This window comes from Python bivittatus, unplaced genomic scaffold (assembly GCF_059951505.1).
Source record: "Python bivittatus isolate LINGU-HERP-01145 unplaced genomic scaffold, Pbiv_v1 ctg000680_np1212, whole genome shotgun sequence".
Taxonomy (NCBI): Eukaryota; Metazoa; Chordata; class Lepidosauria; order Squamata; family Pythonidae; genus Python; species Python bivittatus.
In genome coordinates, this window is record NW_028277095.1 from 10,290,003 (window position 1) to 10,313,125 (window position 23,123).

The 23,123-nt window shown below is 47.7% G+C and overlaps 2 protein-coding genes across 5 annotated transcripts in view; one reads left to right on the plus strand and one right to left on the minus strand.

Moving 5' to 3' along the window:
• DMTN (dematin actin binding protein) lies at nt 1-12,646 on the plus strand. Of its 2 annotated transcripts, XM_025170728.2 has the most exons (12): nt 1-3,405; nt 3,775-3,819; nt 4,054-4,162; nt 4,721-4,777; nt 4,868-5,023; nt 6,864-6,970; nt 7,064-7,169; nt 8,304-8,368; nt 9,023-9,073; nt 9,371-9,436; nt 9,532-9,612; nt 9,732-12,646. In XM_025170728.2, exons 1-12 carry the CDS (start codon nt 2,878-2,880, stop codon nt 9,843-9,845), a joined length of 1,485 nt encoding a protein of 494 aa, XP_025026496.2. In that variant the 5' UTR covers nt 1-2,877; the 3' UTR covers nt 9,846-12,646. The 2 variants fall into 2 exon arrangements, with proteins under 2 accessions (XP_025026496.2, XP_025026498.2); XM_025170730.2 differs by lacking the exon at nt 3,775-3,819.
• NDUFA10 (NADH:ubiquinone oxidoreductase subunit A10) overlaps nt 12,399-23,123 on the minus strand; it is a 22,555-nt gene continuing 11,830 nt past the window's right edge. For all 3 annotated transcript variants that reach the window (XM_088152011.1, XM_007434536.4, XM_025170734.2), the window contains exons 7-10: nt 15,733-15,787; nt 15,110-15,195; nt 13,330-13,438; nt 12,399-12,754 (exon numbers count right to left, since the gene is read on the minus strand). In XM_088152011.1, the coding sequence (XP_088008137.1) occupies nt 12,686-12,754; nt 13,330-13,438; nt 15,110-15,195; nt 15,733-15,787 (319 nt within the window). In that variant the 3' untranslated portion in view covers nt 12,399-12,685. The remainder of the gene's footprint in view (nt 12,755-13,329; nt 13,439-15,109; nt 15,196-15,732; nt 15,788-23,123) is intronic.

A 23,123-nucleotide genomic window follows, 5' to 3' on the forward strand; every position in this document is an offset into this window, starting at 1 on the left:
GTTTGCTGCTTCATCCAGCCATTGAAGCAACTCTCAACTCATATTCCATTGCTTCTGAATGCTCTTTGCTTCCCAGAGAAGAGCCTTGGTGTCTTTGTGAAGTTTTGGGTCCCTTTGAGCACAACCAGGTGCCCTCTCCTGGGTGCCAGGGTCCCCTGGAACTCAACGTGACCCTCCTTGGGGGTGAAGCTAGCAGTGAGAGGAGGAGGGAAGTCCTTCTCTGTCGCTTCAGTCCCACAAGCCCCCAATCCCCCCCCCCCCGAGTTGTTGACTGCCTCTGTCTGCCTTCTGTGGCTCTTCCTCCACTGCCTCTCTGCTGGGGCTCCTCTTCAACTGTGTTCAAGTCAGTCTGCACCCATCCCCTGTGCTAAAGGTTCTGTGCTGTTTTGTTGCACCAAACTGGGTCTCACACACAGTTCAAATCAGAGGAAGACCCCAAAAAACAGTGTTCTATTCCCCGAAACCTAAACTAAGGTTTTGTGCCACGCTCTCCCCTCAAACTTCGGCTTTGTGCCCCATTGTTAAGGGGGAACGGACATTTCAAATTGGGGCATTCTGCCTCTCCCCTCCTCCAGAAAGTGGGACGCTATGAAAGGCCCCCTTTTCACAGTGAGAATGGATTTACTTTGTAGAGCAGAGTCAAGTGCGTGCCAATCTACTGTACTGGGTTTCTAAATTCATATTTGCTACTTTTTCCCCATTGGATGGAAAAGGTGGAGAGAGCCCCTTAGAAACTCTGGGAGCACCCGAGGAAATAGCAGGAGCTAAGAAGAACCACAGCTTGCCACTTCCCTTCTTTTCTCCTTGTCAGAATTCCAGACAAGTAATTTTCCATCTTCAGTTATTTTTTCCCAAGCACAGAGGTTTATATCTGCTGCTTGACATGACATTTGTTATCCACCCACCAACCTTCCCAGAGGTATCTCTTCTGTCCCGGTAAATGATCGCAGGCGAAGGAACAGCTTCTGGTTCTGCCCTCCAGAATTAACCTTGTGTTACTACACATGTACTTGCAGGTACAGTAACTACACAGCAACACAACTCTGATAACTCCATGAACTTGACGTTGATTTTCTCCTTTCCCTTAGAATCCCACACTGAAAAGTGTGGGATTTTCTTCTGGTGAGATTCAAAGGATCTCATCTTAATACCCTTCTGCAGACTTCTGTGGGCTGGTGATTAAATTGGTTTACGCTTTCTTGCAAAGCCTGAAGCTGTATTTTGGCCCATTTGTCCTTCAGCACATACAGTTAAACATGCCTACTCATCACAAATTCCCTTTTGGGATAAGTAACATGCAAAGTGCAGAAAGAGTAAGAAGTGAGAGCAAAAGGAATTAATGGTAGAAGAAAACAAACAAGAAAATCGAGTTAAATTTGGTTTAGGCCAACACCATTCACTCTACTTCTCTATACTTTTCTATCCTTACAGAGTGTTTTCTGTCCTTACGAGTGCTTCCACCACATTCATAAACCACTTCATACATTCCCCTTTGTTCTTTAAATTTCTCCCTTCTGTGTTTCTGAGGATCTTCTGAACACCATCCAAGTACAATTTTCTCTGTCTTCTTCCTCCTGTTGAGCAATTCACTGTTTCTTCATATTTGTGCTGTGATGCTCAGTAATTGTCTCCATGAGACAATTGTCTCCATGACCAGACCACCTCAATACCCTTCTTTTGTCCTGGTCACATTTGTACTCCATCCACATTAATTCATCATCCATTCATTCTTGACCCCAATTTTTCTTGTTTTGCTCCATTTCCACTGCAAGCAACTTACTTTTGTCTCTCCTCATACACCCAATTCTCCTTTCCATATAAAAAAGTGGGCAGAAGTACACTCTTAGGCACAATCTTTTTCTGTCTTCTGCCAAACAAACATTCCTCACAACAGATCACATACCATCTGCTAAATTTCTACCAGCAGGTCTTAAAATTTTTCCATTCCTTTTTCCAAATGTAGCAAATATTCTACCATGGAACAGAAATTAATTTTCTTGCTCTAGTTTTTCCACCAATTATGTAAACTTTCCAGTTAGTCACAAGAATTTTGTTTCCCAACCATGGTCTTGTGGTGATGGTGGGGGTGATGATAACTAGGTTTACTCCTCTCTGAAGAAAAATCTTGCACCCTTGAGTTCTAAGATCTAAAATTAAGAAGCACTGGATTGAGAGAGACTTTCAGTCAGACTGACTAAAGGCCTGTTACCATTATTGTTTGTCTGTTTGCTTGTACTTTTAAGGTTCTCTTAGTACTGGGATCCCATCACTCTGCAAAGCACCTGTAGTACCAGTGCTATAGGGATATCCCACACTTCAGGAATGAAGCTGAGAAAGTCTGGAAGCACGTGCTGCACCTGTTGATGCCTCCTTCATGGATGTCTGTCTTGCACAGTAGCCAGGAAGAGAGACAGCTTCCCTGAGGAGGTGCCAGGAAGGGCGGCTTGCAGGCCTAATCCTGCTCTGAAGCGTCTTCTTGGGTTCAGATGCAAAGTTCATCGCATTCATAAGTACTGTTATTAATCTGATTAGCAAAGAGCACAACGAAAACAAAAAGAAAATAACAAACTTGAATACATAAAACATTTTATGTAAAGTAAGTCTGTTACTGGCACTGAAGAAATTGATTGTAGCTGAATTATAAATAAAAATGTATTTCTATACTGATGTCCCCCTAGGAGACCATTGTAAAAGTTGCTCAGACAACTGCATTTTCTTTTTCTTTTAAAACACACTCAAAACAAAGGTAAGGAAACCTTGCCAGGCCCCTGCAATTTTCTAGGCAGCATTTTCAGGTGTGTTTTGCCCCGGGGCTGAGAGGAAAGAGGTGGCCCAAGGTCACCCGTATGGCTTCATGCCCAAGGCAGATCTAGAACTATGGCTGCCCTGCTTGACCTTAACTGCTTGAGCAAACTGACTCTTGTGGCCTTTGTCCATTTACTCAGCATCAAAATGTTGACATGCACGCGACTGAATGAGGTACAAAGTTTCAGCTGGGTGGAACAAAGCATTAGGAGGTGGTGCAAAATTTTGGCCCAGGTTTGGGCTCCTGACAGGATGTGGGCAGCTCCCCTGGAAGGGTGTACCCGGTCCCAGCTTGGAAGAGCAGATGGTGCAGCCTTGTCAGGAAGACAACGATTTGTCGCAAGCATCTTGCTTCTCGCTCTCCATGATGTGCAGTGTTCAGGCAAGCGGAGTCCATCTTTGGGAGTGTCAGGACCCAAGACCCATCATCCATCTCCACTCAGTCATTTTTCTGCCTCTTCCCAGGCCAAAATGGATGATGAAGTCCTTGGCTACAAGGATTTGGCAGCAATCCCCAGGGACAAGGCAATCCTGGACATCGAGCGCCCTGACCTGATGATCTACGAGCCCCACTTCACCTACTCCCTCCTCGACCGAGAGGTGAGGCCTGTGGGAGGAGAAGCGGGGCCAGCATTGGAAAGGGAAGCCTCCTTCAAGCTGGGCTGGACGCCAGACGCCTTAGGGACACGCCTGTGTAGCTTTCTGGGCTGAAGTCATCTGGCCATCCGTCCTGTTGGGGGGAGTGGAGGACGGCCAGGCCCAGGAAGACCACAAGGGACCCTGCCTGCTTTGCTTTGGTTGAGGAAGGTGGTGAATCAGGCTGCTTCACTGCTGGTGCACTTGTTGGGGGATGCTTACAAACAAATTTCCCCCAACTGTTATGCCATCGTTGCAATAACTGTGACGGGTGTTAGGCTGAGTCACATTAGGTCAAGTAACGTCCTTCTCTCCCGGCTGTTTTTCTTGCAGCCCTCGCTCTCGCCCACGTCCCTCTCTCCTCCCCCATCTCCAGAAGTAAGTGCTCCTCTGACGGGGTGGTTGGACTGGCAGGGGGTCAGCTGCATGGGGGGCCCTCAGATGGGTTGGGTTAGGGCCATGGGCTTCTTCTCCCTTGGCAAGAAAGCTTTAAAGGACAGAGTGGCTCTCGGAAGGAGGGAAGGGAAGCTCTGGGTAGATGGCTGAGGGGCAGGCAGGGCAAGAGGGAGAGGAAGAATTGTGTGCATCTGGTGATTCGCCTTCTGCTTCCAGGTCAGCCGCGGCTGGGCGGAGGCCAAGTCTCCGGGAAGCACTGCACAGGCCTCTGGACGCCGTCCCAGCAGCAGAAGCCGCTCTGGAGTCCAGCACTTCCACCATCCTGGTACTGCCTCCTGCAGGGCCAGCGGTGCCCTCCCTATCCCTCTGGCCAGGGTCTCCAAGGGCTGAAGCGTCTCTGTAGGGCATCTTCTAGCAGCAGCAGCTTCATCCTCACTCTCTTCCAAGAACTCGTCCATGTGCCCAGCAGCCTTTCCTGGCCTAGAACTGCGCAGAGGCTCAGCGATTTGTTTCCCTGAAGTTTGGGGCTAGTTCTGATGGGTGGGAATATTTAAGGGGCACATGGGCCATCCAATTGCCGCTTAAGCTCCCCCCCCCAGCCCAAACATTTTGGCTTTCCCACTCTAGAGGTTTGCAGGTGGTCGGACAGGCACCAGAGAGGTACTGGGAGGAGAGAGGTAGGCAACCTCTCACTACTGGTTTTATTCCAGCCTCTGGGTCAGCAAGGTGGTAGCTGGGCCACTAGAACGCAAGTTCCCAAAGAAGAAGGTGCAGTTACTCTGCAAATACTCCATCAAGGGAGGAAGAAGGAGGCCCATGGAAGAGGGAACAGGGTGGATCTGCGTGTCATCTTTGCCTCACCTATCTCTGCTCCTTCCCCCAGAGACCAACACAATGGAGATGAACATCTACAAGAAGCCACCCATCTACAAGCAAAGGGGTAGGTGCTGCTGCTATGAGAGGCATGGTGGTGGGAGCATTATCTGGGACTAAGGCTGACAGATGAGCATGATTGTTGGACCTCTTCCAGAGGCTGTGATGGCACCAACTCCCGAGAGCAAACGGCTGGTTGAGGGCCTGATCATTGAATCCTCCAAATTCCCTGCTGCTCAGCCGCCAGATCCCAATCAGCCGGCCAAGATTGAGACCGACTACTGGCCCTGCCCACCATCCCTGGCAGTTGTAGGTAGGTGGTTTCCACCAGTCAACCATTGGTTTAGGTCTGATGCTGTGAACAGCAGCCAGCAGCTCAGAATCCAGGGGATGTGTTCTTCTACTCTATCAACTCAGGAGACACAGCAGAAGAGCCCTTGCAGGCGCTGTGAATACTTTCCCCCCATGAGTGGCATTGTGGCCTTTCTTTCTGTCCCAGTTTTAGAGTCTAGGTTGCCACTTCTGTCTGCTCTCAGGCCCTTTCAATTACTTTCTCCATTTTCTAGAAGGAAGAAAAGTAACAGTGTTGATCCACAGAAAAAAATGGGAACCCCATAACTGGGTTTATAGGTAGTCCTCGCTTAACAACCATTCGTTCAGCGACTCTTCAAAGTTATGAACATGCTGAAAAAAGTGACTTACAACTGGTGCCTGAAGTTACAGCTTCCTGTAGTCCCCTGTGGTCATGTGATCAAAATTTGAGTGCCTAGCCCACACTTATGACTGCAGGGGCACTGTAACTCCCCCCACCTGCCTATCTCCTCCCCATCTCTGCCCTTTCGGCCGCCCTGCACCCTGCCTTGCAGGGCTGCTTGCCACATCCCAGGAAGCTGTAGCCACCCCAGCCCAGTCCCAGCCGCAATTGCCCTCGCCGCCCTGCATTTGGAGACCCCTGCTGCCCTGTACTCCACCACCCCAGCTCACCTTGCCATCTTCTTGCTCCTGCTGGTGATGAGGTATGCCCGGCCTGGCCCTTCACACTGAGAAGCCCCTTGCACGAAGCTGACAAAAGCAAACCTTTGCAGGCAGTTTCTTGCAAAGCGACTTCATGCAAAGGGATGCGCAGCTTGGGGAAGGAACGAGAGGTGTGGCTTGGAGAATGGCATGAGGCGGCAAAGGCCAGTGGTGTGGGGCTTGAGGCAGCATTTCTCAGTGGCAGCAGCACTGGGGCTGAGGTCAAGGCCTGGGGGCAGTGGAAGCTGGCTGAGGCCTTGGGCCTTTACTTCAGCCCCAACCCCAGCAGTACCACTGCCGAGTGCCACTGTGCAGGGGGGCCAAAAGGGCATAGATCGGAGGGGGAGATAGGTGGCTGGGGGAGTTGCAGCATCCCTGTAATCATAAGCACTGCTGAGTCGGGCTGGGGCAGCTTAGGCTTCCAGGGGTGGCTGAGGCTTTGCGCCACCCTGCAGCACCCCCCCCAACTTGTGTGTGGCCTGTGCTGGGCCTCCCAGGACCTCCCCCACCCACCTGAGGCACCCCTGCGCTCCTTACTTGGAACTCCGTCTGCTTAACAACCTGTGATTCTCACTTAATGAGAGCAGCCAGGAGTGCCAAGATTGCAGTCCCTAAATGAAGTGGTCACATAATAATTTGCTTAATGACTGCATCACTTAGTGACCTAAATTCTGGCCCCAATTGTGGTCGTTAAGTGAGGACTACCTGTATTAGGCTGAGTCAGAATGATACAAACAAAAGAGCAGGGTGATCTGAAAGGTAGAGGATGAGGAAGTAGCAAAGACCTCTGGACTGAGCCCTGGGTTCTCTGGGGACACATAAGCGTTCATTTTCTGGGGGAGCTCCTCACCTGTGCACAAGGGCCATTCTGCCTCCTCTTCCTCGTGGTCGAGTCTGATAGATGCTGGGGCTCTGAAGCCCTTCCAGAGTTGCTCACTCTTGCACAAAGGTCTCAGTTCTACACCTAGTTTCCTTTGAAATGTGTAGAACTTTAAGATCTCTCTTAAAGGATCTGTTCATTTGGCAACTTTCAAATATTGCAAGACAAGAGCCTTTGGTTGCCAGCCTTCTGTGGGTAAACACACACACACACACACACACACCACTGCAGTTTGTAAGTCCTGGTTGCACACTCCCAGAGACCGAGTGGCGGAGGCAAAAGGCATCCAAGAGAGGAGAGGATGAGGACGAGGACTCAGAAGAAATGAAAACTCTCCGTGAGCTGCAGGAGCAAGAGCTGAGCAAGGTAGTGGTAGCGGGGAGCACTGTAGGTGGGGGAGGGGGAGGAGGAGGGTCAGTTTAGGGCTCCTTTCAGCCCTCTTTCCTTTCACTGTCTCAGGTTGCCTCCAATCTGGGCAAACTCATTCTGAAGGAGGAGATGGAGAAATCTCTCCCAATCCGGAGGAAAACCCGCTCCCTTCCAGATCGAACTCCCTTCCATACCTGTGAGTGATCACTGCATAGAATCCTAGAATGTAACATGCGGGTTGGAAGGGACTTTGGAGACTGTCTAACCCACCCCCTGATCGAGCAGGAATCTGCACCCCCGGATGGCTCTCAAGACTGTTGAAACAGCTCTAACAAAGAAGAATGCCCCATCCATTGTGGAACAGCTCGTGCTGTTGGGACATTCATCCTGATGTCCAGCTGAAACCTGCTTTCTTGTGAGGAAAACCCATAGTTTCTTGTCCTGTCTTCTGGATTACCACAGAACAAACCCACTCCATATGGTAGCCTTTCAGATACTTGAGTGCCACGGCCATGTCTCCTTGTACTCTTCTTCTCCAGGCGAAACATACCCAGAGCTTTTCCTTTCAGGCCCCTTATCATATTGCTACTCTCTTCTGGAAATGTTCCAGTTTGCCAAAATTCTTCCTAAAATGCAGTCCCCAGAGCTAGATGCAGTAGTGTAGATGCAGCATGACCAGTGCAGCTAGAGAACAGTGGCTTCTGTTAATGTGGCCTAGCATGGCCTTTCCTTTTCATGCAGCTGCATTGCAGGTCACCCTGAGTACAAGGATTGCCTTTTCATTGGACCAGAGAAGGTCAAGGGGCAAGTTCCTGGGGGGTGGGGCTGCCTCTTGGCATTAATGCTGATGGCCTACCATTGGGGGGCACTCCTGTTTTTAAAGGGTGGTTGCTGCTGCTACAGCTGCCGCCACCATGAATTGACATTTCAGTGGTGACCGTTCTTGGCCTTTGCCATGACTGAAGGAACCAGCCCTGCCTTCCGGTTGATTTGATGGAAGGAATCTAAACCAGAACTGTGAGAGTACCAGAAGTGGGTCTAAATGCTGATGTGTTTGGGCTTGTAGGAACCTTTAATCACAATTCTTGCCACTAGTATTTGGGCCTTTCCCACTTCTGCTGCTCCTTATGAGAAAGAATAAGTCAAGCAGCTGGTCTCTGCTCTCCGTGTGCGCAGCTAATGGATGTGGGGTAAAGTCCATCTGCTGCTTGGGCCCCCCAGGCCAGATCTCCTTGCCTGTCACAGGAGAGGGTGCTCCTGCTCCACACCCATCACCAGCCCACCCGCTGGGGCAGCTTGCCCTGAAGTGACCACGCTTCTTCTCTTCCAGCTTTGCATGGAGGAAGCTCAAAATCAGCATCCCTTCCTGCCTCTGGGAGAAGTACGCTTGCCAGGGTAAGGAGACAGCCTCAGGACATTGGGGGGTGCGGGGCACGTGGAAGGCTGAAATGCAAGCAGTCCAGTGGGGAAGATGTGCAGGTGAGTTGAGGAGGGTTTCCTTGCATTTATGTTTGTGGATTTCCACTTCCAAATAGGTTCTTGCTCTTGGTTGTCCAGAGACGGATGGATGGATGGATGGATGGAGGGAGGGAGGGAGGGAGGGAGGGAGGGAGGGAAGGAAGGAAGGAAGGAAGGAAGGAAGGAAGGAAGGAAGGAAGGAAGGAAGGAAGGAAGGAAGGAAGGAAGGAAGGAAGGAAGGAAGGAAGGAGAAAGGAGAAAGGAGAAAGGAGAAAGGAGAAAGAGGAAGGAGATGGGGGAAGGATGGAAGGAAGGTGCTCAAAGAAAGCAGAGCTTATCCTGGGTAGTGGCTCCCACCCCTTTCAAACTGCCCTGTCAGCTTTGCATTCAGCCAACTCGTGGGATGCATCTGCCACACCTGCCCCACCCCAGGCCCCGGGTCATGCGGATCAGGCTCCAGCCCTCCACAGAAAGCAGAATCTTCCCAGCTGCCCACGCCTTGCCTTGTTCATGCCTTCTTGGAGGAGGCAAGAGAGGGCGACCTGACCTGCGGGTGACGTGGCCTCTGCTGCTCTCTTTCTCTTTCTGCAGCTGCAGTCCACAGAGTTCAGCACTGCTGGGAGTGAGAAAGGCAGTCCAGGTAAGGGAAGCTCCTCCCCGCTGCAGGCTTGGGCAGACCCTCCCCCTTTCTGCCCCTCCCAATCACGGCCACCTTCTCCCTTTGTCTTTCAGGTCTGCAGGTAAGCGGGCGCCTTGATCAGGGCAGGGACAGAGCAGCACGGGCCGCACATGGCTGGCGAGCGCCCCCAAGCTCCAGAGGTGCTCCCGCCCCAGCCTGGGGCAGAGGAAAGAAGGGGGGCAGGTGCTCCAAGGCCTTGAGGAGGTCCCATGGGCGGGATGGGAACTCCCGCCTTTGGCTCAGAGCCAAGTGTGCTTCCCCTGCAGAACGGCCAAAGAGGGCGTATGGACAGAGGGAGCTCCCTTCCCAGCATGCTGGAGCAAAAGGTGAGAGCCCATCTGGGGGGTCGCGGGGGAGTGTTCCCGCACAAGCCTCAGAGCCTAGCTGACTAGCTGGCTGTTTGGTTCCTTTCCCACCCAAGATTTACCCGTATGAGATGCTGATGGTGACCAACCGAGGAAGGGTCAAGCTGCCTCCAGGAGTGGACCGGACGCGACTTGAGGTATGGAGCGCCCCTTCCTGCCGCTCCGGCACAGGCAGGCAGGGACAGATGCTGCTCAGCAGACATGGTGCTGCGCCGGGCCTCCATCAAAGCAGGGTCCTCTTTCTTCTCCCTCCCAGCGGCATTTGTCACCTGAGGACTTCCAGCGGGCCTTTGAAATGCCTCCGGAGGAGTTTTCCAAACTGGCTCTGTGGAAGCGGAACGAGCTGAAGAAGAAAGCCTTTCTCTTCTGACTCCCTCGCCAGCCACCCTGCTCAGCGTGAGCTCCACGTGTGTCGTGCATCGCAGAGGCTTTAGCGCGCCTCTTGAGCGGGCTCCAAGGAATACTCCTCACCCATCCCAGCTAAGAGGGAGCCGGTGGGCCCCACTCAGGCAGGGGGGAAAGGAGCAGCCTGTAGCAAGAGGAACCAACAGTTCCCCCCCCGCCACCCCTGAGCATGAGCCAGAACATGGAGGAGTTGGGTGGGGAGAGGGAGCAGCTGCGTCCAGAGAGTCTGGCCCTGGGACCAGAGCACCGACCCTGCCTCTTGGCACCTGAGGCGCATCTCATCGACTGCCAGTCAGCAGGAGTGATGCCATCTAAATCTCAGTGCCTTGGTTGTTCCTGTGGCCCTTGGCCAATGGCCTTGCTGTCCCTCAGCAAGCTTTGTGCAGCAGCACCCCCCCCAAACAGAACACCTTTAAGAGCCATCCATTTCTCCTCCCCTCTCCATTTCCCAGGCTTGTAGTGCTTGCCCCATCCTCTTCCTTTCAGTTTGGTGAGCCGTGGGGCCTTCTAACCCTGCAGAGTCAGCGTGGGCTTCCAGGTGGGGCTCTGGACAAAAGGGCAGCCTGCCTGTGCAGGCCTTTGTCCTGGCTGCAGATCGCTTCTGCCTGTCCTGCCCAAGCCACCCCAGGAAGTTGGGTGATTGCTCCCCCAGGAACAGGGGGAGGTGTGTGGGGCTGGGCCCCCAAGGCTCTCTTTCGCCTTACCCAGGGCCTGCTGTTTCTGCATCCCCTTCCCCAGAAACACTAAGACTGCCCTGCAACGTGACTGTTTCTGTGACAGTTTGAATCATTCCAGAGGAAGAATTGGTGTAACTTAGCCCCAAGATCCTCTAAGGCTAAAAAAACATGATGGCAAAGTGAGCTGCCTTGAGCACCAACCCGCCAGAGGCTCTCTGTGGAGCTGGCAGACAAGAAGGCAGCTGCTCCTCACCTTGGTGTAAAAGGCAAGGAGTTAGAACTCCTCCTCCCTCCGCCCCACTACCATCTCCCATCCTGCTTGCTGTGGAAGGGAGAAGGGGGGAAAGGTTTTCTGCAGAAGTTTCCACGCTGCCTCTCTCTTCCTGCAAGGGGCTGCTGCCACAGTGAACTGCCACAACACTGAGGCTGAACCTGCCTCCTGAGTGGCTGCCTGCAGATGACCTTTCACATGCAGCTGAATCAAGAGTGTGCCAAGTTAAAGCAGGGACACAGCTCTTGAAGTGAGGCTCCATTCCATCCATCATCAACCAAGCAGGCACTTGATCAGCTCAAGCAAACACCATAGACGTGGACATGACCATGAAGGCCATTGATGAGCAACAAGAATTTGTTGGCGAGGGGGTCTTGAGCAGAGCAGCAGCTGATTGCCTCAATCAGCTGCTGTTGACTGGAGGGGGGGCAATGGTTGGGGGATTTGAGTGGTCAGGAGGCACCTCTTCATTCCAGCTAAGTTTATGGGCACAAGGCTGAAATCACATTCCTCTCTGCAGGCCTTGAAGTTGTTAAGGAGTCTTCAGCCCCCCCATGAAAAGGAAACCCCCAAAGAAGAAAGACCTACCCAAAGTACCACTTGCAAACAATAGCACCAAACTAAGTCAGATCTATGGGGTGTTTCATATGTGGGGAAGGAGGGCTCTCCAGCCATCATGCTCTTTGGCAAACAACCCAAAAAGGATGTCATGTTCAGCAGAAGGGAGGATTGAGTCTGAAGCGATCAGCTCTTTGAGGAACCCAGCAGAGTTTGGCATGGGCATGAAGGAAGCTGCAGCCTTTGTTGCATTCCAGGCATAGAGGTGGAGCTACTGATGCCCAGGGAGATGAGGCACCTTCCCTGAAATGGCAAATCATGAGATGGGGTAAGTGTCCCACCTAAACTCCAGCTGCCTGGACTGTCTGAGAACAACACAGATTGTGGAAACTGCCTTTGAAGGCTCTGCCACAAGAGCCTGGAACTCAGCTCAATGCCCCTTCCTCCAGACAATTTCTGCCCGCCATGCTGTTCCCTTCCCAGCCACTCAACTTTGTGCAGATGTAGAGTGTAATTAGAAGTCACTGGCTTCTACTCTCTTCCCACTGCTACTTATGTGAACATGTTGTTAAATATGGACCTCTAACAGTAGTTCAGTCCCACCAACCTACTTTTGCTGATGTCAGAATCTGTGACAATTTCCTCTTTTTAATTAAACGTGAAGCAGCTTTATTCAAAAAGCCTTGTTCTTGGCTGGTGTCTCCTTGGAGTTTGGGTTGCTGTGTGGTTCAGTCTTGGGTGACAGAATTCTAAAGCATTCTGGCTAATCTGGCTGTTGCAGAGATTGTTTACTGCAAACGACTGGAGTCCTGCCCCAGCTGTAGGACCTCTGCTCGGGCACTCCATGTTGAGCAGAGGTGGCCTTCTGCCAGCCAGGGAGAGCTAAGACTTTTGCTGTTTCCTGGGGAGGAACACGTTGCCCTGGATGAACAGGCAGGCCACCTGGGGAGGAGGGGCTGTGTCTGTGGGAGCTTCTGCCTGAAATGAAGCACCAAGGCAAAACACACTGGCAAAAACTACACCGAAGAACTTTATTTTTTCAGCAAGGAATACAGGAAGCTCCAGTTTAGATTAGATGCCTTTTTATTCAGCAGGCCTGCCACAGTGGATCCTTCTCTGCCTTCTTAATGGGACTCAGCTCAGAATAATCTTGAAGGTACCTTCCTCGTCTTGGTTGGTTAGTTCTCCCAGCTGAAGCCCTGTCACCATTGCTACAGATGTCACCTATTTACAACTGGCTGAGTAACAGGAGCCTCATCATCTTTCTGTGGCCAACTTGATTCTTCAAAAGGAAATTGGTTATTTTAGCCAGATCCACTTGTCTCCCACATCAGCATTGTAACCAGATGCATACTTACGTCCAGGAAGCTACAATGAAAAAGAAGCAGGGAAGGTCCATCAGCATTAGGTAAACATTTCCTTCTACTATGATTCTCTGAGCAGGTCCATCCCATAGACTTGATCTGATCTTCTTTCTCTCCTCAGGAAGTCCTGGGAACTGGCCCTCAGCAGGGAATTCTCTGCATTCTTCCAAGCTACTATTTCCAGAACTTTGTGGTGTGATGTCTAGTCCAGTATCAGAGTTGATTTAAAATTTAAGTTTTATTTCCTCTCTTAAGCTACAAGTCTAAGATCCAATGACAACATGAATCAGTGACCTTCAAACAAGAATGCCTGAAAGAGTTGGGTAATATATCTCATTCCAAGCTAATCCTGACAGATCCTGGCAGCACATTTACTGCAAGAAAAAGGAGCTGAATGCTCTCCTTCAGCCTCATTGGCCACTAGGCCCTCCACTGCCCAGTCTCTCCACAGATCGCCTTCTGCCACAAACAACCCTGAGCACTCCAGTCGCTGAATGTCCTCTTGAGTGAGGACCACCATCAACTCAGTGTTCACTCTTAACAACTACACAGATTTTCTCCAGGAGAATGTCCTCTTACCTCCCTATAATTATGGAAGATTTCATCAGCATCAAGGCCTCCTATTGTGACTTCAGGAATGTAGTCAGGAACAGCTATAGGACTCATCATTTTTAATTTGTCATTAACACTGAAAGGAAAAGAAAGCTAGTTACAGTGAAAGCTAGTTGTAACAGACATATTGTGGTTGGGTTCACACAACAGGCAAAGCCAAAATATGAACTCAGCCAACATGAACTGCAAACTTCTTCACTATGGCTCAGCGAAGTATTTGAAATCAGACTTTGGGCTGGTGGGTATGGAAAGCAATCACTTCCTCTGAGGTAACAAAAGGGATGGGAATAGGTATCCAGGACTTCTCTATCCCACCGGACAGGAGGGAGCCCATTCAGCCCATCAGTCTGAAAGATTTGCAGATGTATAACTTGCCCAAGCAGCTCTTAAGGAACCACCAACTTCTCCACTTCCCCAAGGGCACTTGCCCAGTTTCAGCTCTTCCTACAGAGTTCATGTTTACTGCAGGGATGGAGAGAAATAATACCACTAGTTAAAACTACTAACTGGGCAATTATCTCCGATGATAAAATGAAGCCTGGAGGTATAAAGCAGATTAATTCTTGAGGACTAGGTGCTGGGAACAAATTATAGCTGGCTTTTGCTGGACACCACTTCAAGAAGCACAAGATGAACTGTGTGTTCTGACCCAGCACAGAAATTCTCGTGTTCTTAAAAGAAAGCATGGGAGTCCCAGGTCTGCTCCTGTCCTCCCCACAGGCTTCATGGCATCGGAATAATCTGCAGTGACGTTGTTTGCCCCACTGCCCTGGGAAGGAGGCTTGGAACATGCAGACTGGATCTGTTCCCAGCCTCATCTTTCAAGCAGCCCCAAGCAGGCATACATCAAGCGGCAGGAGCCCTAAAGGGCCCCGAGAGGCAACGCGCTGCTGCAGTGCCATCTAATTATCACACACAGCACTTTCCCCAAAGGAAGCCATGTGAGTCTTCATGGAACGGCCTATAAGCAGAAAATCTTCCTTCATTTAATTGTACCTCTTGAAGCTTTACAATAAATTCATACTCTCTGCATTTATCTATTTTTTACTGAGGGGCAACAGAAAAGCTTTCACCAAATCTGCCACACTGTACTTTCTCTACATGGCATGATTGGGGCGGCGGGAGGGGGGAAGAAGAGTAAATGATGGGGGTCAAAGAAATGGAACACAAAAAACAGTTTTTACATATCACAGAGCTTCTTGCATTTATAAACTGATCCACACGTATTGTGAATCCTTTTATGGATTTTGTGGTATTAAAGACATTTTCGTGCTGCAACAAGTAACAGTTATCCATCTAGAAATGGTTTTAATCTTGTTTGTGTGCCTGTTTTTCCCAAATACATTTCTGACACCCATAATTTCCTAATTCTGTGTTGGGGTTGGAGAGGTGTAAATATGTAAAATGAAATTTGCAAATAGTTTTGAAAGCCCAAGCTAAGGTGCTCATGGAAATCTCTGGGGCACTGCTAGGATCTGCCTCTTACCTATCAGCTTCACAAGAGAGAAACACCTTGGCACTGTCTCTGGATTAGATGGTACAGAAATCCCACTTTGGGGTCACTGCTCTGGACTCTACCATCATGAACGCTTCTTTGGAAGAAGGCAACTTTCTTGTTTTAAATTCCAAAAATCAGAGTGTCCCTCAACTGTCATTGTTTGAGAAATGCTCCTGTACAGTGATTTAGCTGCTAGGAAAACATTCTACAAATAAATACTGAAATGGAGTTTTTGAGAACTGAACTTACCGACACCTCAAGTAATGCAACGAAACATCGTTTTCTGCAAGCCAAGGCCCTTTATCAAATTTCAGGATCTCAATATCTTCAATAATCTGTAAAAATAAAAAGATGAGAATCAATTCCTATAACCATTTGGGAGGAACACTGCCCTGCAAACTGAAATTGGAGATGGCAGGATTGAACCCAGTGCCTTCAGTGTACAAAGCAGGTGCTTTATTGCTCCCATCTTTCCAGCTTTCTCAACATAAAAAGAGGAAAATTCTTGCTTCTGTCTTTTGCAGATTTAATCTGAATTTGAAGAAACAAAACTCTTCTGCTGCTGCTGCTTCTCACATTAAACGGGTGCACATAAATAGCCATAACTTTTTACTCCATTCAGCTAAATACATTTGAAAGCAACATATCCCATCTTTTGTTTGGTTAAACACTAGTTCCTTCAACTTTTTCAAAAAACCCTCGCCTTCTCTTAGCATAAGTCTACTTCTTTGGGCCTGTTTTAGTTTGACTTCTTTGTGACACAAAGCCAGCAGGTGATGTCTAATATATTACTAGAAAGCCCCACACCCAGGGGTAGGGTGGGGGTGGGGGCTGGGGCAGCAAAAAGGGACATATGGTCCCTGACCACTTACTCTGTCCACATTGTCAGCTTCACTGGCTGTATATTGCAAGATCTCAGAGGTCTCACTACAAAGAAAAGAGTAGCAATGAGTCATTTGACAGAAAATACAAGAACATTAAATCTTCTAAAACTGGAGTACGAGTTCATTATTGCTCCTGAATGTATGCACCCAGGATGAGAGAAGATGCTAGGTGAGAGAGTCTGCTGAGTGGCCAACATAGAGCATATGGCAGAGAACAACTACAATATTAATATGCCATGCTCCAGAACCTCTAATACATTTAAAGGTTTACAATATTTTTTTAGAATAAGGATCAAAGAGAGATAATATCTAACAGAGATTAGAAAGACCACAATAGAGTTTACACACATATAGATGCACATATATGCTATAGAGAGCAAGGAAGAGGACCGTCACGGAGATACGCAGGAGCCGTCGCCTATGCGAAAGGGGCTGAAACTTTTTTGAATGATATTCAGGAGCTGTTCAGACACCTCCCGAATTCACTGAATGATAAGGAGGGGGAGGAAGCATAACCTAATCAGATTTGCAAGATTCTGCTATTGGCTATACAATCTCAATAAAACTAGCTACAGTATTTCTGTGGAATTGATATCATAGTCTGGTCTACCTAGTAGGGCTGATACATGCACAAATACTGTACATTGATCATATCTTCCTGCTTTCATTCCTTGAAAGTCTTCACAAACTATTGGAAAGTGAAAAGGGAGGGAACTAATCCAGTTTCTCTGGGAAGTCCCCAGGTTTAGTAGCAATGGCCAAAGCATCTTGATCTGGTATATTCATCCATTTCAGCCTAGGTTATAAGAGGATACAGAGCAGAACCTTATCAGAAAAACAGGTGGTTTGGCATGGACACAGACTGCCCTCCCAGGCTACATGACACTGATGCAACACTGGATTTTTCTGCTCTTACCAACAATTAAAAAAAAAAAAATCTTGCTGCTGTCTTTTGAACTAAGTGCAGCTTCTTGGCCTTCTCTTCAGAAGGAGGCCCCATGAGACAAAGAACAGTTGCCTCTTCTCATGCTTGAACAACTGGCCAGGCCAGGCCTAGGAACACCTGCCTGGTTTGTGAGGGAAACAGCACTCCCAGGACCCTGTACCCGGCTCCAGAAATGTGTGTGAGGCACCAGGAGACTCTGGTGGCTGTCAAGAATGCTGCTGTGCAGATAACTGGGCGTGAGACACTGTGAAGTTAGGCTCTAGGGGTCAGTTGAGAATGCTGCTACTATTGTATATCAGCCAACTGGCCATGCTCCAGGCTTCTGTGGAGTTCCCCAGATGTGGTTCTGGGGGACCTGCCATCCTTGGGCATGGAGTTGGAGGCAGTTTGAGAGTTCATGGCCACCATGGACCTGACCCAGGGGCCCCAACACCCAGTGGGAGTCATATGGTAGACCTGGCTTTTGTCTTGGGGCAGGGCAACATGATCTGGAATTGGGGGATATTGCCACTAGTCCTTTGTCATAAACAGATCACTCTCTGTGTAGGAAGAGAGCCAGGTTAGTCTATGATAGAAGACTAGAACACTTTCTCAGCTCTTAATTCTCTCATTTACATGAGATTCATTGATATTTTTATCATCTGACCCCATGAAAATGAATTTCTGACCAAATGCCATCATGACTTCAACAATTTCCACCCTACCATCAACCTCAGCTTCGACTTACCAACAGACACTATGGCAGACTGCAAAGTGACTGTTTTAGAAAAATGGAACTTTTTAACAGCACCACTGAGCAAGACATTGTTGAACTCATGTACATCAAAAGGTTTCAGGCAGCCCTCTCAGAAGGACTCAACACTATAATGCTAACACATTATAATTGTTAATTTCAACCCTGATTGCTCATTGGAATGATCGATAATGAAGCTCAAGCTCAGATACTTTGGTCACCTAATGCGAAGAGAGATCTCTTTGGAAAAGACCCTGATGCTGGGAAAGATTGAAGGCAAAAGGAGAAGAGGACGGCAGAGGATGAGATGGTTAGATAGCATCACTGAAGCAATGAGCATGAAACTGAGCAAACTCAGGGAGGCAGTGAAGGACAGGAAGGCCTGGCGCAATATGGTTCATGGGGTTACGAAGAGTCGGACACGACTTAACGACTAAACAACAATTGTTAATTGATAAGGTACTAGTAAACTGTCTCACATTATCCTTGTATCTGCATAGCAAACCTGTATTCAACTCCCCTCACCTCATTCCAGTTTAAATCTATTTAAGTCTAGCCATTCTATGCACCTGATGAGGTTAAGTTGCAGCCTGTGCTCAGGAGTCACTCTTCATTCTTCTCCAGTGTCACACATTTTTAATATTAGCCTTTTAATATTAGCTGAAAAAGATAAAAGATCCTATTTTATTGGTCCACCCCAGGTGCCCATGGACCCTACAAGGTTCCCAAGGGAGCTTGGGGTCATCTCTGAAGCTCCGATTCACAGTCTGATTGACGCCTTGGCTGACTCTTGAAGGAGAGGGCAACCTAGGCCTTGGATCAGGTCACCTCTGTCCAATACTCTCTGCTTGTGGATATGGCAGGCCCCTTGGTTTATAGAGGCCCTCTGGAAAATGAAGGGGCAGAAAAGATGCCTAGAATGACACTGAAGAAAAATGAAGAGTGACTCCTGAGCGCAGGCTGAAGCCTTCCTTAACAATTACCTTGTGGCAATAAGACTGGTGAAACATTCGTATTGCACCTGCTGATTGCCGCCCAATGGCCTTGTTTGTGGTGATCCAGTCCCTCTTGGGTAAGGAGGGTCCAGGAAGCCCTTACAAGGCTGCTGTGAAGAATATTCTTTGCATCTGGCAAACGGATGCAAAGAATATTCTTGGATTTGGAATCTTGGATTTGGCTGGGCAAGTTCCACAGAGGTGAGTGAGGCACAGTCTGGCCTGGTTACCTGGGATCAGTTTGAACCTGTTGGTCCTGATGAAGTAGACCAACTGTTGGGGCAATGTTAGCTTTCTTGAGGTACACTTGATCAGGGAACAGACTCCACAGGAAGACCAGAATTATTCTATTGAGATAGGCCATAGTGTATGGCTGATTGTGCTTCTCCTCCCCTCCTTAAGCCCTAGTGAGTCAGGGAGGAGTCAGCCTGAGTCTCCTCTTAATACTACCTTCCTTTCCAGAGTTTAAGGAATCTTCCTGTCCTCTTTGTTTACACAATGGTTTCTGAATATTTGCTTCAAGGCTGTCACCCTGGTTGATTAAAGCTGCCAGTGTGGGGTTATGTAGTTGGAACCAGGCAGTGGTAAATGCATCCTTGAAGGAGGGGGTGGTTCTGCCAGCTCTGAAAGAGGCAGTGGTCCACCCCCTCCTCAAGTTCTCCTGGATCCAACAGAACTGAACAATTTTTTGTCCCATTTTCAACCTTCCCTTTTTAGAGAGGTAGTTGATCTGCAGCTCCAAAGGGCCTTGGAGGAAGCTCATTATGTAGACCACTTTCGGTCTGGTTTCAGGCTGGGTCATAATACCGAGATAGCATTGGTTGCCCTTGTTCTTGACCTACAGACCGCACGGGATGGAGGTAGAGCATTCATTCTGGCCCTCCTTGGCCTCTTGGCAGCTTTTGATATCATAAACTATGATAGCCCTCTGGACTGGCTCAGGAGGTTGGGAGTGGGAGGCAGTGTTGTGGTGATTCTTCTTCCTTCAAGGTAGGCTCCAGTCAGTGTTGGAGGAGGGTGAGCCTAGACACCAGCTTTGCCAGGTGCCTCAGGGCTCCACTTTCTCACCATTTTTGTTTAATATCTCCAAGAAACCACTGGGGAGAGGTCATCTAGAAGAATGGGGTGAAGTATCATCAGTATGCTGATAATACTCAGTTATATATCTTTGCCTCTAGCTTTGCAAGTAATGCTATCAATGGGCTGTCCCAAACTCTGGAGGCTGCTGGGGACCTGGATGGGGAAGAAGAGGCTTCAACTCAGCCCTGGCAAGACCAAGTGGCTGTGGGTTTTGCCCCACCATCTCAAAACTGGAAATCTTCCATCTTCGTCTCTATGGGGGTAGCATTCCCCAATGACGTGCAATTTGGGGGCCCTCTTGAACTTGTGGCTCCTGCTTCGTGAGCAGGTAGCAGCTGTGGCCAAGAGTCCTTTGCACTACAGGTAGTCCTTGTTTAGCGACTGCCTCATTTAGCAACTGTTCACAGTTACAACAGTGATGAAAAAGTAACTACAACCAATCCTTGCATTTATGACCTTCACAGTTCTGTAAAGCACAGGAAAGCTGAAGTAAGATCATAAACACAATTGTGGTTTCACTTAGTGACTGCTTCATGTAACGACCGAGTTGCCAGTCCTAATTGTGGTCGCTAAATAAGGACTACCTGTATTCCTTCTAGTGTAAAAATTGCACACATGTATCATGTTTTAAGTGTTCGGGGTCATCATAATGTTTGAGGATCTGTGGAAGTTGTAAAAAACAGATTAAGGGACATGTACTCTTGTAACAAATAGCAAAGAAAATAAATATAGAAATATTAAGCAATACTAGAGAGGAATGAGGACTACCACACAGGAGGAAGATCAAAAAGGAAAACTGGGAACAAGCCCAAAATATGTTTGAAGGTTATCTACCTACATTTAGAGAATGCAATTTAGAACAGAAAAAATATGCCTATGGCTGGATATGGTAAGAGGTAAGAGAAGGTGAAGAATGATGAAAAGCAGCTCTATAGATGAAAATGTTATAATTTTGCTTTTCTGTCCTCTGATATGAAGGAATGTTGCAACAAGCAACATCATGAACTCTAAAGATTGAGAAAGTCTCAGAGGGGTTTCTTACACATCCCTCCAGTCCACAGAAGAGAATGAGAAAGGGAAACAATATGGAAGTTAATGACCGGAGAACAAATGGTGTTGACAGAAGAGATCGAGAGTCTGAATTAACCAGATGCTGGATGCTGGCATGAAAACAATGGCACTTCTCAAAGACCAGTACAAATGTGTAGGGATCAAAATAAAAAATCTAAATTAAGGACCTTAGATCAAGGATTGTGTGCTGTGAAAGGAGATGAGCATGTTGATTTATTAATCAAATTTATATAGCCGCCCATCTCATGAGAAGTGACTCTGTTGCTGAAATGGGACCTGTTAAACCATCAATAAACATTTAGGAAGAACACTGGCTCATGAAATTCATTGACTTTCACTGTTTCTACACCAACACACACAATTTAGGAAATAAACAAGATGAGCTTAAATTCTTAGTAAAGGAAGGAAAATATGATTTAATAGATATAACAGATCCTGGTGGGATAACTCACATGATTAGAATACAGTCACTAAAGGATAAATTTGTATAAATTTGATCAAAATGAATAGAAAAAAATAAGACAATTGTTCTATATGTTCAAAGTATCCACTCCTGCTCAGATATCCAAATGAATGTACTTTACTATGTTGTAGGAACCATATGGGTTAAAGGGGAACAACAAATACAAGCAATACTGTTGTTGGTGTCAAATCAAAACTTCATTATGGCCATTGACCAGGAAGTGTTGCTGGTATCTACTATTATACATGCACAAAATGTAGAAATAGATTAGCGAAGTAAGAAAGGGAGCGCTCCTCCTATTTTACCTCTGTTTTCTCCAATACAGTGGTACGTGTTCCCCATGGCAAATATGAAGCAGCAGGACTATAACTGGGGACTGATTAATTTTTTGGAAGGGTATACCTATTTAGACTCAATGAGCTTAAATCTTCAAGACCAGGTAAACTATTTCCGGTAATTTGTGTGTCAATGCCTAATTTAGAATTTGCAGAACGGATACCAAAGAACACCACCAAAGGAGACACCAGGACAGCAACACACTTTTGAGACAATGTATTGATCAATGCCCCTGAATAGACTCACAGCACCTGGGGTCCTTCCTCAATCAGCCACGGTGAGCCTGAGAGGTGAGGACAGTCTCCAGAATTTGGCTCACCGATTCCGCAGGACAGATCTTACAGCCCTTTGCCCCACTCCCCCACTCCTAGGAACACTTGGCTGTTTGCCTTGCCTGCTCATGGCAGCGAGCGGTGAGCTACTCTGGAGGTAAAAGCCATCAGCCATTAACCACGCCACAGGGAAAAGCTGCTCAGGAAGAAATAGCTTGTTTAAGCAATCTCTCCACTTCGTGAGGGGAAAAAAGAAAAAAAATGGGTCAAGCGCGGGACAACTGCTTCCTAGACAGTTGCCTCAGGAGCCATGGTCTAAAGGTGCTTCATGTATTATTTTTAAGAAACTCTGGAGAAGAGGAGGCAAGTGTTGTCTCTACCGTCAAAATGGAGAGAGGACGATCCAAGGAAGTACAGATCACTATAGTTTGACACTGATATTTGGGAAGACTGGAGAGCAATTAATGAAGAGATCAGTCTACAACCAGCTTGAAGACAAAGATGTAATCACCAGACCTCAGCATGGATTTATTTAAAACAAATCTTGCCAGACTAAACTTATCTCACTTTGTAGATTGTGGGAATGCTATAGACATAACATAATTAGATTAAAAAGCGTGACAGAGTATTCCACAGAATTCTGATTAGCATGCTAGTTCATTGTGAGCTGTATGGCCTGAAAGTACACTGAAAGAATATCCACAAATAGAGAGCCAGTGTGGTGTAGTGGTTGGACTAGAAGCAGGGAGACCCAGGTTCTAGACCACCTCCAGCTACAGAAGCTCACTAGGTAACTTTGAGCCAGTAACTCTCTCTCAGCCCAACCTATTTCATAGGGTTAGGGGTGTGCAGAAAACAGGAGGATGGAGCACTAAGTACACTTCTTTGAGCTCCTGTATATAAATACAGGATATAAATCAAATCAAATCAAAAAGTAAATGTTTCATCAAACTGGAGAGAGATAACAAATGGGATGCCTCAAGGTTCACTCCTGGGCTTTATAATCTTCATCATTTTCATTAATGACTTGGATGAAGAGGCAGAGGGCATATTCATCAAGTATGCAAATGACACAAAACTAGGTCAGGCTGATAATATCCTGTAAGATGGAAATATAATTCAGAACATATAGATATGTTCTGAATTTATAGATTATAGATTTATAGATTATAGAAATTGACTGAAATAGCAGAATGGAATTTAATGAAGACAAATGCCAGACTTTCACTTTGAAAACAAAAATCATATGCACAGCTGTAGGATGGGGGAAAACAACCTGGTCTGGTAATAGTATTTGTGAAATAGATCTTGGAATAGTAACTGATTACAGATTTAAGATGGGACAGTAGAATGTTGTGGCTGCAATAAAGGAATTGCAGGTTTAGACTGCATAAACTGAAGTACAGTTTCTATTTCTTGGGAAATGATACTCTCTTTATTCTGTGCTGCCAGACACCAGCTCAAGTACTGTACTGTATCCAGT